This window comes from Hetaerina americana, unplaced genomic scaffold (genome assembly GCF_022747635.1).
Source record: "Hetaerina americana unplaced genomic scaffold, ioHetAmer1.1.p SCAF_2, whole genome shotgun sequence".
Classification (NCBI taxonomy): Eukaryota; Metazoa; Arthropoda; class Insecta; order Odonata; family Calopterygidae; genus Hetaerina; species Hetaerina americana.
Genome location: NW_027286763.1, coordinates 96950087 through 96964682, shown reverse-complemented (window position 1 = coordinate 96964682; position 14596 = coordinate 96950087). Strand labels below are relative to the sequence as shown.

Sequence of the window (14596 nt, the reverse complement as noted above, 5' to 3'; positions counted from 1 at the left end):
CGTTTATCCAGCTCTTTCCTCTCCGGAACATGAAGTCAAAGCCACCAACATTAAAAATTTTGACTGAATGGATTTGTGATGTTAATAAATTATTAGAAATGAGAAACAAACTCGAGCGGAAGGACAGAATCTCTATAGTCTTGGAAAGCAAAAATTAAAAAAAAACACTTCTTCTGAGAAGCATCAGTGCAATAAGTGTACAAATATTATAGTTTTGGAAATTCTTGGAACCAACAGGCAATCCTAAACTTCATTCTTGTGTATGTATCTCATTTTAATTTGCATTTATCTGGCCTAATGCTACACTTAAAATGTTCTTCTTCATTAAAGATATGTTAAGGTTGTAAATAACAAAAAAGAATAGTCGACAGAAATATAAATTACAAATTTGTGGAAGGGCTTGTGCGTTCTCATGGTGTATGGAACTCTATGCTTTGATCTATATAGATACCGTAGTACATGTACCTGTTGTAAATATGGTCTGTATTATTTTACAAAACTACATAGTAGCCAAAAGTTAAGAAAAAATTAATTTTTGATGCTGCATACCTGGTGTGTAATCATCTCCTACCACACCTCCTAGAGGTGGCTTGTGAGTACCAGGTGAGAGATACATAAAATTTGCCTGGCATAATAAACGCTGAATTCGAACAGACGAACTGATGCATTGTTAAAGTTATCTCTTGAAGAAATAATTCGAGACGATTGAGATTGTGCCGCAGAAGTTTACTGCGTACGAAGCGTCTGCCCACTATCGGCATAAATCATGATACACTTTTTCAAAAGATAACGTAGGTAAAGAATGCGGTAGTTTATTTATCCCTCGTGGTTGAAGTTAATGACATGATATTTTAATTCTATGTAAAACGTGATGCCATCTCTGTGCAAAAAATATGTTTTTGTTTTTTTTTTCGATTGCAAAAATTTCTAGAAAAGTATATCCAAATCGAACCTAGCATATATTATTTTTTGAATTTTTGCTATATTTCTGACAAAAATTAGAATCCCTTACCATGTACCGTCTTGGGGTGATGTGGGCCACTCCAAATAAATCTTTATGTGGAGTTCACTTTCATCATGTTGTTAGCCATGGTTCGATGGCAGTAGCAGATCGAAGAAATCAGAATCCATGGCAATGAGACTCTTAAGAAGAATAAGACTGATCAAAATGAGGAAAATGTGGCCGATGACGAATTCCTACGAAAAGTGTTTGAAGAGACAATTGAAATCGCTAAAGAAGAGAAAAGGACAATCAATTTCACACCCTCAAGCACAATATACCAGTTTACCGGAGTAAATAATGAGAGAAATCATTAGATAGAAAGATAGTCGTTTTATTTTGGGGTGAGATTGAGACTATGGAATCTCTTCTACCACCTAATCCCTAAGTAGGAGAGAATCCTAATCGAAAAACCGCGGGTAAAAACCAGGGATGGATTACGAGAAAAAAACGATTGAAGGCATCAGCGTGAGGATTTATGTGGTTATAAAGAGGTAGGCAACAAGGCAACTCGAAGAGCAGCTACAAGCCGCCCATTCTTGCGATCGGCGACGTTGATCCTTCAGCCGCGCGTTCGACCCTGAAACGACAGAGCGATGCGATGTGCGATGCTTCGTAAAGCGAATATGAGGAATAATTATCATTTACCTCCGTACTGGAAGAGAGTGCACGTGGCCTCCATCCAGAATCCACACCTTTTTCCCTCTCTGAAGGTGAAAATATTCTACACGACTCCACAAAAAATTCCTTAGCGTCATTAGCCTTGTACGAAATTCACTTTTATCACGGATTACTTCCGTATCAGCCGCCGTTAAGGCGTGAGTTGGAATGTTTTTCGGCACCAGAAAGCTATGCATAAATAAGAATATGTATTCGAAAATATGGATCAACTCTCGTACGCTTCCACGCATACGTAATGCCATAATCGGCGTGTTCGATAAAGTTTAAAATTTTGCTTTTTTTTATTAAGCGTTTAGGGGCGTATAAATTTGAGTCTGGTGTGATTGTCATATCTTGCGAGAGAAAAAAGACAGCCTCATTCTTACAGCGTTGGTGTTCATCTCTCTTATTTTATCATAGTGTTCCAATCAGATGATGTTCTATGGGGCCATAATAATTAGTCTCGGTGTCACAAGTAAACTTTGAGTGTTCTGTAACTTCCGAAAAGTCTTGCCTTCCTGATTCCTTTAGCGTACTCATCATGCTTCTTTTTCTTTGGTAAAATAGCTTAACAAATGTGACAGTGACACAAATGTGATCTTTTTACAATCTTTCAATTAACATTTTTCTTCCATGGGTCCCAAATAAAATTGTTCTAAGTCATAGAATCAGGAGAGACGGGGCTGCGCGGTCTCATCCAGCTGGGGAGTGGTTTTTTTTAGTAAAAAGCGTGTTTTCTCTGCTCGGGCTATCATCCTTCAGACTGGCTAAGGATCGAGGGCCTGGAATCAAGCACCAATTTCACCGCGTTCTCCTCCTCCGCTCCGCTTTTATATACCCCGGGGCTCTCGAAGGAGGCTAAGGAGAAGAATGGCGCCTTGATTATGCGTGGTATCTTTGCAATTTTTATTTTTTCAATCTCGGGGCAGACAGACCGACAGAGATAGGCTCTTTTAAAGGACGGGAGGAAAGGAGATGGAATATTAATTCTTTCTCTAAGGGGATTGCGTGTGGTGGATCATACGATACATGTAACTCATACTGATACGCTTTTTACAAAGACGAGATATGCAGTAGAGTAAATTTAAAAAATAATTTCCTTGCGTGGCTAAGGAAAACTCAACCTACGATAAGATTAATTTCAACATTGCTGTGTCCATGTCCTTATAGTTTCTGCATATGATTAAAAAATTTCGAAATACCATATGTAGGGGTTCTTTTAGCTGAAAAAAACGTTCCGGTCTTGTTTTACTGTTTGCACTTAAGTTTCCGACTCGTAAGTGCAAAACTACATTGAGAATAAAAATAAAGGCATTTGAGCCAATTCCTTGCTTTGGTTAACGAGTTTATTCAAATTGAGTTTCATTGGGGTTTTCAACATAATACGTCCATTTCCACTTTAATCTCGCTTACATATAGTACGAGAAAATTTGTGTTACGAATGAATTTATTTATATGATAAATTAAGATAGTTCAACAGTGATTCCTTTTACGTATGCTTGGAATAGGTTTCGTGCATCATCATCGGCGTTTAACCGGTGAACGTTTGGATTTGGTAAGTTCTCGAAATTAAATGCTCCAAGGTTTTAGATGTATCATTTAAAAATTTTAATTGAAGAGAGTAAAATAATCGGTATGGTTTGATAATTAGAGATATGCACTTTTAAACAGGTAATATCCACTGTAAATGCCACCGATGCGAGTCTATTTATTTAATTCTTCTCGTTTATTAATTCATGGAAACGAGCATCAATCGTCAAGATGACGAACAATCGAGGGAAAATGCAACTTCGCTTTTTTGCTCTCTTCTCTGTCTGCCGCAAGCTGGTGAATCGTTATGGGATATATTTAGTATACACCATAATTATTACATGTAATTCTGCATATGTGTTTTGAAAGATTATTTTATATAATGCTCGTAGTGTAAATTTAAAACCCCCCGCCACACACCCTTGAAGCGGCTTTCGGGGCATTAAGGAGATGTAGATGTATTGCACTGAATAGAATAAATCATTTCAATTCAACAATTTCAGAGCGTAAAAATCATTCGCCTTGACTGGGACTCGAACCCAGATCCCTCAATATCCGGTCGAGTGCTTTAGCCACTTAAGCTACCGAGGCGTCCTCTTAAACTCTGAAATTTTGGGGCTTTTAAAGGAACTAGATGTTATGACGAAATACCGTACATACAATGTCACATGCATTCGTAGTCGTGCGCGAGGCGCCACTGTCCACGAGGTTAAAGCCAACTTTAAACACTTATGGTGTTTTCCCTTTGACAAATTCCAAAGAAACTGCGGGAGATGCCGCAACAGTAACTTTTAACGGAGTCATCCGCTAATGTGCATTTCAATGCAACAATTTCAGAGCGTAAAAATCATTCGCCTTAAAGCCAACTTTAAACACTTATGGTGTTTTCCCTTTGACAAATTCCTCGTGGACAGTGGCGCCTCGCGCACGACTACGAATGCATGTGACATTGTATGTACGGTATTTCGTCATAACATCTAGTTCCTTTAAAAGCCCCAAAATTTCAGAGTTTAAGAGGACGCCTCGGTAGCTTAAGTGGCTAAAGCACTCGACCGGATATTGAGGGATCTGGGTTCGAGTCCCAGTCAAGGCGAATGATTTTTACGCTCTGAAATTGTTGCATTGAAATGCACATTAGCGGATGACTCCGTTAAAAGTTACTGTTGCGGCATCTCCCGCAGTTTCTTTGGAATTTAGAATAAATCATCTTACCACAGAAGAGTAAGTAGGAGTAGAAGGACCCGGTACTCAGGTAGTTGGCCTCCGCAACGTTTCTGCATACCAGTGACACAATAAGACCTGTAACATTGAAAATAAATCTGATCATTAAATTGGGAAAATAATATTAAACGAAGAATTGATATAAAATGCAAATTTATTATACTCAAATGAGTTATGTGCAATCAAGTATTCTATCTACATGAGATGTGATTTAAATAACTTGATAAATTTATCAGGGAAGTTAAAAGAAATATTAACAACTGGCTATTGTAATGACTGGATAGTATATTTGAAAAGCCCAGTTTTGACGTTTAAAAGGCAGTTGCTGGTGAGCCAAGAATGGTTTAGCAGACTCACATGCCTGAAAAGCATGAAGCCGATACTGATGAAAGTACTGATGATACTCCTTGAAATATGTATGCATTACCATTTTAAGGCTAGTAATAATAATATTGTTGTGCCTAAGTTCTCTGACTTAAAATATGCTCCCCATTCAAAATCTGCCCTTCTGGCTTTCTGTTAATCGTTTCTCGGTAGTAAGACCGAAATGCATTGACGAATGAAAAATCAGTATGGTGATGCTCAGATATCACTCCAGTAGTGATGAATGGCCGGGAAGTTTCTAAACAGCGTTTCTTCTGTTACGCACTCTCCTCGATCAGGTCAAGCACGCTGAGTAGCGATTTCAGAGTCATTTGCAGCAGTTAAAGCCATGGTCAATCTAGAGACATTTTGGAACTTTTGAAGCGCTGGATTACTTCTATTTCACTCCATGGAGACTAAATTTGTAAATTTAATGAGTGAGAATATTATTAAAAATTATGAGATAAAAATTATTTGATTTTTTTTATATTCGTTTGAACCTGCCTCATATTAAAATCAAGACATTTTGGCACAATTAGTGAAACAGATGGGTAGGGATGATGAGGAACTACTCTATGAAGTGTTGAGAAATTTTCTTATTCTTTTCTTTCAACTGAGTGAGTCTTCCAAGTTGAAAAATGTTTCGATTTTTTTTACAACAATCGAAAAGCGTATATTAATGCTGCAGTTCGAAAAATGTGTAGAAATAAGGAAGCTGCGTAGGCAAAAAGGCGGATTCAAGGGTTAGGTTTCTTTCTCAAACAATATCTAACCTCAGCACAAGCAAATGATGATACTTTCACATTAGAACATATTACCATTTTGGCGAAAATTGTGCTCGTAAATAAGGTTAAGAGTTGCTTCATTTACTTCACCTGAATAGCCGCCACTTTCTTTTGTTTATTCCTTTCCTCCGCCTTTTTAATGGCTAATATATACCCTCCTGGCAGTGGGGTAACTATACGGCATCAGATACATAGCACATCTTGTTGGCAATCTCATTAATTGTTCTTTTCCTTCTAGATTTAAATTTCATTCTTATTTTTCTCTATCGCGTGCCTCTTATGCGTTATCCTGCGATTCTCCTCACAGTGACCAAAATCCATTTATTAACTGGTGAACTAAATTTCCATCATTTTTAAGCGAAATACTCAAGTACTTAATTTAAAATTACTGCATGCGCTCTACTCTGCGGCCTACATCGAAATTGTCCTTTGAAATTGAAATCTTGAATATGGCCTATATTTCTGTTAACTTTTCATTAGTATGCATGCATTATTTTTACATTTTATCGATGTTCTCTCGACTAAAATGGCCACTAATTCAGCTCATCTTTCTAAAAACAAACTGTTTGGACCTATGTTATGGTTAATCTTCGTATCAAACCATTGTTTTTACGATTACTTGCATTGCCTTTGCCATGCTCATGAATGTTATAGGGTATTTATACTGCTTTCATTCCACTGCTATAATATTTTCCAGGATAGCGACTTTAACTGAAACAACAAATTCATCAAGCTATACGTTTATTACCCTCATCTTTTTTTCCAATATTTTACCTTCGTCAGGATTTTATCAGTTGATACTTGACTTTTATTCCTTTTTATTCAAATGAAAGCATCACCATTAGACCACCCTACTCTGCTTTAAACTCTCTTGAAAGTTTAAGTTCCATTTCAATTTCATTAAACGATGATATACTTTTACAACCTGAAAACTTTGCCTAAACTCCTGAAATTTCATAACTTTATTTATAAATTTGTGCATATCAATTCACATCTGTTCGTGGTTAAGTGTCAGAATTCTCTGTCCCAAAAAGAGAATTTGGTTTTATTTAAAAAATAATATTTTACGGTTCTCCTTTCTCTCTCTGCATTATCTTTCTCCTCAATTTCCTTTCAAATATTGCGGTTACCCCACATTGAATCCACTTTCGTCCACTTAAAATTGCAAAACAATTGCTGCAATAATCCCCGTTACCTTCCAGTTTCACTTCATGCTTACGTTACAAATATTTATTTTCAATTTGCAACTTTTTCTTTTATTTTGTTTAACTTATAGGCCTTAAAATCCTTCACTTGTTTTATTACCCTGATCTTTTAACCCCTCTGTGCAAGGATTCCGTGTGATGACAATAACCTCACTTAGACGAAATCCTTGCAGTTAGTATTTTTTATGGGAGACGACCGACAGCTGAGATCATTTGCGCCATTAGGGATGGACAGGAAAGGATGCAGGGTGGAGAGAAACGTGGCATCGGCATTCGCTTACTGTTAACGAGTGGAGCAAAGGGGTTCGCGGCTTAACGTTCCAACCGACCTACGGCGTACTCACTCAAAGTGCCTTCCACAAAGCACCTCAAGTAGGGATCGGGATACCACTGAAAAATACTGTCGCCACCAGGATTCCAACCCTCTGGGTGGGAAGCCAGTACGTTAGCCACCGCACTATGCCGATCCCCCGTGAAGTCTTTGCTTCCCCTTCTGTTGATCGCAACGCCTGTAACGATACTGATTAGTCGATCACCCTCGAGTAACTATCCTATCGCAACTGCGTAAGAGGACGCCTCGGTAGCTTAAGTGGCTAAAGCACTCGACCGGATATTGAGGGATCTAGGTTCGAGTCCCAGTCAAGGCGAATGATTTTTACGCTCTGAAATTGTTGCATTGAAATGCACATTAGCGGATGACTCCGTTAAAAGTTACTGTTGCGGCATCTCCCGCAGTTTCTTTGGAATTTATATATTTTATAATCATTTATACAATTGAATTGATTTTCTCGAATAAATTATAATTTCGCTAGGCAAATAGCTAGGAGAATAATTTTGCCAGGCAAAGGAGCGAATTGAGGAAATGGACGTTTAGTAAGGATGTACATATTGAGAAAAAACTAGTCAGCAATATGATATGGTAAATAAGTGGATTTGGAAAAATATTTTGGTGGGACAGCCAGGACGTTTTTAAGTGAACTGATGATACGGTAGATAAGGAGGAGGTGAGAGTAGGAGTAGAGGAGAGGGAGAACGGGATGAGACGGAGTTTTGGCAGCCAGGTAGCAGGAGTGAGGGTCAACGTAAGGTTGAAGGGTATCCTCTAAGGGAGGAAGGTTCAACCCTGGGTATGAGCATGTTCTTAGGAGCCAAAACGCCTCGAGGGTTTTGAGATTTAATGGCATATCTCATTGGGGGAGGGAGGCGATAAGTTACGTTAAAAGAGTCTTTATTGGAAAAATTCTGGAGGGAGGCATGTGTCTGAACTGAAAGAGAGGCTTATTAGAAAGAAGGACTGTAAAAGAACGGGATATTGTCGAAACGGATGTTGAGGGGTGTGCTGCATTGCCAAAAGCAGAATGAGGGGCAGAGCTTGCAAATCAGTTGGTAAATATATTACTTGATATGCATGAGGAAATAGCCTGGAACGGGATAGATTTTTTGAGTTCTGAAGGGATGCAAGGGGTAATAAAGATGGGACACTTTTTACATCTGGATACAATGTGATTATTGTATCTCATTTCGCTTAATATTCTCTAATCTCCCTGTCCTCAACATTGTCCTCACATTCCAAGTTCCCATTCTAACTAATTTGGTCTTCTTATTCTGCATATTCTGTCCTTATGCTGACGGTTTTCCGTTGCAAGGGCTTCGTGAGATGACGACCGCGGAAGCCTTGCTTCTTCTGCTCCCGGGCACGACACACGACTGATTGGGCCGAGTCCCGTAGTTTCCAGGGCTCATATTCTCTATACTGCCCATCATTATTGTCCTTGTAATGATAATTGAGGTGGTTTCCTGTTTCCTTCCTCAATAGTGTTTTTACCGTGATACCATCACTCAATGACCGCCCCAAACGCCTTTCAGACGCCCCTGCAGCCGCCTCACTGAGGAACAGACACCGCGTGGGCTACCTTTCGTCTGGCTCCTAACCTTCGATTTATATGGCATGGGTGACCCTACCATGAGCAATTATCATTACTCCCACCAGCACAGCTCTAGGGGTCATCGGAACGCACAAGCCCTTCCACCACGTCAAGGTTGTAGTCCATGGGAGGGGGGATATATGTGTGTGTGTGTGTGTATATATATATATATATATATATATATATATATATATATATATATATATATATATATAAACACACATATATATGTATATACATACACCCTCCTATGGGCTACAACGCCCTTTACGTATACATATATATATATATATATATATATATATATATATATATATATATATATATATAATTTCGCGGTAGCCCAGGGGTACAGCGTTAGACTACTAACCAAAGGGTCCGGGTTCATTTCCCGTGCAAACCTCTCTGGATATCTACAGCTCCACTCAAGCTATGTGATTTTTCGGGTATCAGATCTTCCTCGGAAACCATAACCGGCACAGAGAAAGGAAATAGCCCGCCTACCCTGATGTGTGAATTTCACACACCGTATAGGGCTTAGTACTGGGTGAACTCTACTATCATCAACCAAACCGACCTTCGCTATGTAATAATATACTTACCGAATTGATAAATAATTTACTCACCGAAAGCCATTCCAATAACACCTTGCAAGAAAATGTGGGCGCCCATTAAAACGACAGATCCTTTACATTCCAGGCCGATGATCACCAGTACCACTACGAGTAACTCTGCGGTCTGGACGGCGATGAGAGCCAAATTTGTGAATGCATGTGAAACCAAAATCTCCCAAGGCGTGACCCCTGTTTGTATTGATGGAGTTTAAGAAGAGATAATTTTAGTACATTCATGTCTGTAAGTAGAAATTTAAACTTTTTTTTATTATAATTAGAAACCAGAACGCTGATCCATTTCAATACAGCTGTGGAATGAACTTTCAACCCCTGAATTATATCCGTAATAACCAAAGAAACAACATTCCTCGTACAAAATATTTATGTGAAATATGATTCCATCAAGTTGAACTAAATTATTTTTTTCAAACCATTTACTGTGTAGAATTAGTTATTCTATGTTGACCCAGCAGAAATGTTCAAGTCCCAAGTTGAATTTCTGCTCATTAAAATCAATTCTTTTGTAAAAGGCAAAAGCAAAAAATTTCCACCTCAGTAATTGATTTTAAAAAGAGCTAAAATTATGTTACGTTAGTTCTTTCAACTAGTTTAGTTGCCTGTCCATCTCCTAGTCTAGTACTCGTGCATGGAAATTGGATGACGATTTCATTCATGATATATAGGATGTGTTTGTCAGAAGTCGGCTCTGCACTTGGTTATTTTGATTTTCATAATTCCTCGCTAAATAAAACACAATTATTTTTCATCGAGCTATTTCGATGCCCATTATTCGATAGATTATTTTGACTTGAAGTACCAACAATTGGACGTAAAATTGAGGTAATGACATTTATTTTTACATAAATGCAAGAAATAGTGTACTGCTGTTTTGGATAACTTTGGTCACATCAGTTTATTTTATTGTCTGAAAACTACCTGGACAGGTGTATGACAGAGCGTTTTCCAACACTTTTCAAATTATCATTATCTAATAATACTTTTTGTCCTAGTTTTAAATTACCTGCTACCATTAGTCGATTCCACAGTCCTTCCTCCTTCTCTTTCACCATTGTGATGGCCGTCATCCCCACCACGACGAAGTACATGATACTGAAAATGTGTAGCTATGCTTTAAAAAGATTGTTTCCAGTATGGTAGAAAATCTACATAAATAATAGAACGAAATCGTACTTGAAAGTGTGTGAAGATACTGTTATCATATTGAAATACTGCTCAATGGAATGTTTTGGACGTTCTCAAGGGTGCTTTCATATTAGATATTACTTAACAAGTGGACATGGATATTTTAAAAAATAATTTAGTAAGATAGTCAGATTTCGAACTCTTGAGAGGTATATACAGAAAAAATAAAGACTTTTCGATTGCATAGATGAAAAACGCGTAAAAAGTCAAGATTTGGATTCTTTGAAATTAATCATGTACGCTGACCAATATCTCTTATCTAGCTTTATGTAATGTTAAATAATTATCACTCACGAATTAATGACCCCCGGAGCCAAAAAAGAACTGAAGGTTGGATTTTTCTTTCCAAACACTGGCTCGTGGAACTGGAAAGCAGAGAGAGAGTTTATCATTAGTTGGTTAGGCTATCATTTCTTTCTTATGCAAAGAATGAAATTCTCGTGACTATCGTGGAAAATATCACTAACTTAATGCTAACTAAAAAAAGAGAAGTGCCATATTGCAATTCATAATTCATAGCAAGCTGTATAGGAAAGAAAAAAGGGTTTAAGGCTAGTCTTAAAGAATATACCTATCAAGACTAAATTTATTTTTCAAAGTAAGATCCTCGTGCTTTCTTCGTTGTTCTCAGAGATACGAAGAAATGAAATGTATGGAGTAATTTTCTAAATATATATATATATATATATATATATATATATATATATATACACACACACACACACACACACATATATACACACACGGATATATATATATATATATATATATATATATATATATATATATAAATGTATACATATATACACGCACACACGTTCATAATATCATTGATCGTGGAGCAACAGGAATTCGTGTATGCATGCTATTGATTTAGTGATGAGCGTACGTGTATTTACGATATCTCTCAGTTTAGGAGAGAAGGCATAGCTTAAAAAATATGCAATCTTTGCGTGAAGAAGCATTACCTCGAAAAAGGAGAAAAAAATTATGAAACCATGAATTTGTTTCAGGAAACCTCTTAATTATTCTCCCAATCTGCCTACTCACTGTGTCGTCCATGAAGTGTCCCTATTGATTTCCAATATCGTAAATATACAGGTGCCATAGTAAAATGAACATAAGGGTCATTTAGAATCAGGGTTTTGAAGAAGAATAGAACTATCTAAGCTTGCGGATTAGTAGCGTCTCTCGAACGCATCACAAAATGCAAGACGGGAAACATTCCTGCGTAAACTGGGTCAACTGCTATTTTCTAGGGCATCAACCAAATTCAGTGAAGCACCCGGATCTTCCCGGTTCTCCCCCATGGCGGCGACAATAGACCACTGCCCAGGCGTTATAAAAATCATTGTGAAGGACTCGAAAATGAGTTTTTACCTATGAACACACCATCATTGTTGCTTCGCCATCATGAGACTGGTAACCGTTATTCCGGAAACATGCAGTCAGTAAATATTAACGCACTACCAAATTTTTACCGAACATAAACTATTTTGGGTATGTGGAACACTCTGGAAAAATAAAAATTTTCCTTGAATACCTGGGAAATTAAGGGTATTTCATGATAGCTGAATTGCAGGAACCCTGAATGTGCTCAATTGTCCGCACATCTTCCATTTTTTCAGGATATTCCCGAACGGTGTATAGTATATTCGAGAATATACGCAGCTATACGTACTGGAACTACCCATAAATTAATACTAACAGTGTGGCCGCATGATGACCGAGGATGAATTTTATGTCGAAAGAACAAATGTGACTCTCTGAGGCTATGCAATGAAATGGAGGCTACATTGAATGTGATAGGCAGGGAAAAAAAGATTTGTTAACGTAGCGTATGTCGTTTGGTTTCTTAATAAATATGCATTCAATATTCAAAGGATGCTTCACCCTGTACTTGCGACAGGCAGTGAGATGGAAGAGAATCTACGTGGTGAAGGCTATGTTAATTCATTTATATCCATAACAGATTTCACAGCGCTTTGTAATAGTCTTTATTTTTTTGTATGAACCCTCAGAATTGGTCTCCAATGGAGTAGCGCAAGGAAATGTTGACCTTCGCAGAAAATGTTTCGTTTCCAAGGCCACTCGTAGACTTCGACAAAGGTCAAAGGATACCGATATTTCAGTGGTTCAATTTCATCACTGAACGCAAAAATTCATTGCTCCTGCGACAATGAAACACCCACATTAAAACCAAGCAATTAAATCATTCATAATGTAATTATTAAAATGCGGAGGGATTTTTCACGCTGGGACTTCTTTTCCGCCCTTTCCCACGATTAAAATGATTTTGAATTTCATCTTTCGGAAGAAAAACCCGCGCTTTCAAATCATATGACCTAGCTCCGGTGAAATCCTGCTGTAATTTTTGCCTCTTAATCATTCAGAAAAAAGTTATCGTAAAACTAGGTCTCCCACGAGTCTTTCGTAACAACCCCGCCATCTAGGCATATGAACTAAAGAGAGCACTGAACTGAAAAACCGACATGCCAAAGGCTTTACGCACTCTGCGTTGTTTTTCTTTTCCTTCTAATGGTATCTATTAAAAAATGAATCAATGTCACTGTGGAAACAAGGAAGAAAATGTAGGCCTCACGAACCGACGCTCTGTTTCTGTTAGAATACAAGACTTGTATCTCAATGGCAGAAGCGTAGGTCACATTTGTTATTCGTTCAAACTCCGCAAAAAAAACGATTAGGCCGAAGTAAATGATAAATGGGAATAAAAAATGTTGGCTTTATCTCCCTTTTTACTTAGGTGACTAATGAATTCGGGTCATGACGAGTAGTAGAATTATTTCGCTACGGCAACGTTCACTTTTCCAAAAGTTTTGTGAGTCAATAATTGTGCAATCCACCCACGAAAAATTTCCAAATCGGTCCTATTCCCTTTAAATATGGTAATTTTTAAAACTATTCTCATATATTATAAGTATCAAAAATTATTTAATGTACATTTTATGTATTCATGGAGTGCTCATATAATATCTGCATTCTAAAACCACTATGACCACACCTCTTATTTGTTAGAAGTAAGTATATTGCAGTACGCTGTATAAATATATTGGATACGTTAAATTTTATAATTATTTTTAACACTTTAATCTATTCTTACTCGCATTTAATTCTTCCATGCTGTAAAAAGTTTCACTATTCGTGTTAAAATAATTTTTTAACTACGTTCTGGCTGACACTACAAATGAGTCTAGATAGACAGTCTCTTCAGTGTTCAGTTCTTGTGTTCACGAGCAATATCAAGTGAACCGCTACAATGGCTTACGGCAGGTTGTCTTAGAGTTTGTAATGCCATTGATACAATTCGAAATAAGAACGGTGTCAAGAATCACGGCAATTTAACATTGTCTAGTTCCTCGGTGTTTCCTTTAACTGTTCCGCTCGGCAGTCGAACGATCTTGTTTTGTTTCAGCAATCTGACCTGCCTTTGTAGTGCAGGACTTCCCATTATCTCAAGTAAACTATTGATTAAAAATCAAGTGCAAAATTGCATAAACAGGTAGCTTAGCCTAATTCTAAGCCTTGTTATCCCCAGAAGCTTCACATTCCTGATTTCCCTTTGACTGGTGTTTTGCTCTTTCGTGGCAAGTTTTTATTTCATATCGCAAAAGGGATATTGTATGCTTACCACCACTGTTCATTTCCAAATCTTCCATGCGCAAATATATTTTATTACCATAATTTTACATGATTCCAGTGACAAGTACACGCGACATATCATTTTGCTGCGGAAGGAAAATGTTGAAAAATGCTTAACTGTATGAAATCTGTTATAAAGCACCGATCAAGGATTTTGCTAGAACCATCACAAATATAGCCTCTTAATGGCGTAGTGGAAAGAACATAAAATGCAATGGTCACACTAAAAACGTATAACTCACGTGCAGTGGAGTTCTTCCGAGCTTGGGGTTGTATTTCCCGTCAATCAGCACCGCGCGAAAGAAGTCCTCAAATTCTGTCAGCATTTTCCTTTTCAGTAATGTTCCGATGATGTTATCTGTTCAAAAAATACATAGTTCCAAAAATTAATTGACTATTAATTATTAGATGAACGTGTCTCTCTCTCTCT

The 14596-nt window shown here is 37.5% G+C and overlaps 1 protein-coding gene across 1 annotated transcript in view; it reads right to left on the bottom strand.

Moving 5' to 3' along the window:
- The window catches only part of LOC139688328 (ABC transporter G family member 20-like), a 129096-nt gene that overhangs the window by 6952 nt on the left and 107548 nt on the right, over positions 1 to 14596 (bottom strand). Inside the window, exons 12-16 of the mRNA XM_071585826.1 lie at positions 14409 to 14524; positions 10801 to 10871; positions 10325 to 10413; positions 9316 to 9492; positions 4403 to 4489 (exon numbers count right to left, since the gene is read on the bottom strand). Of these exons, the coding sequence (XP_071441927.1) occupies positions 4403 to 4489; positions 9316 to 9492; positions 10325 to 10413; positions 10801 to 10871; positions 14409 to 14524 (540 nt within the window). The remainder of the gene's footprint in view (positions 1 to 4402; positions 4490 to 9315; positions 9493 to 10324; positions 10414 to 10800; positions 10872 to 14408; positions 14525 to 14596) is intronic.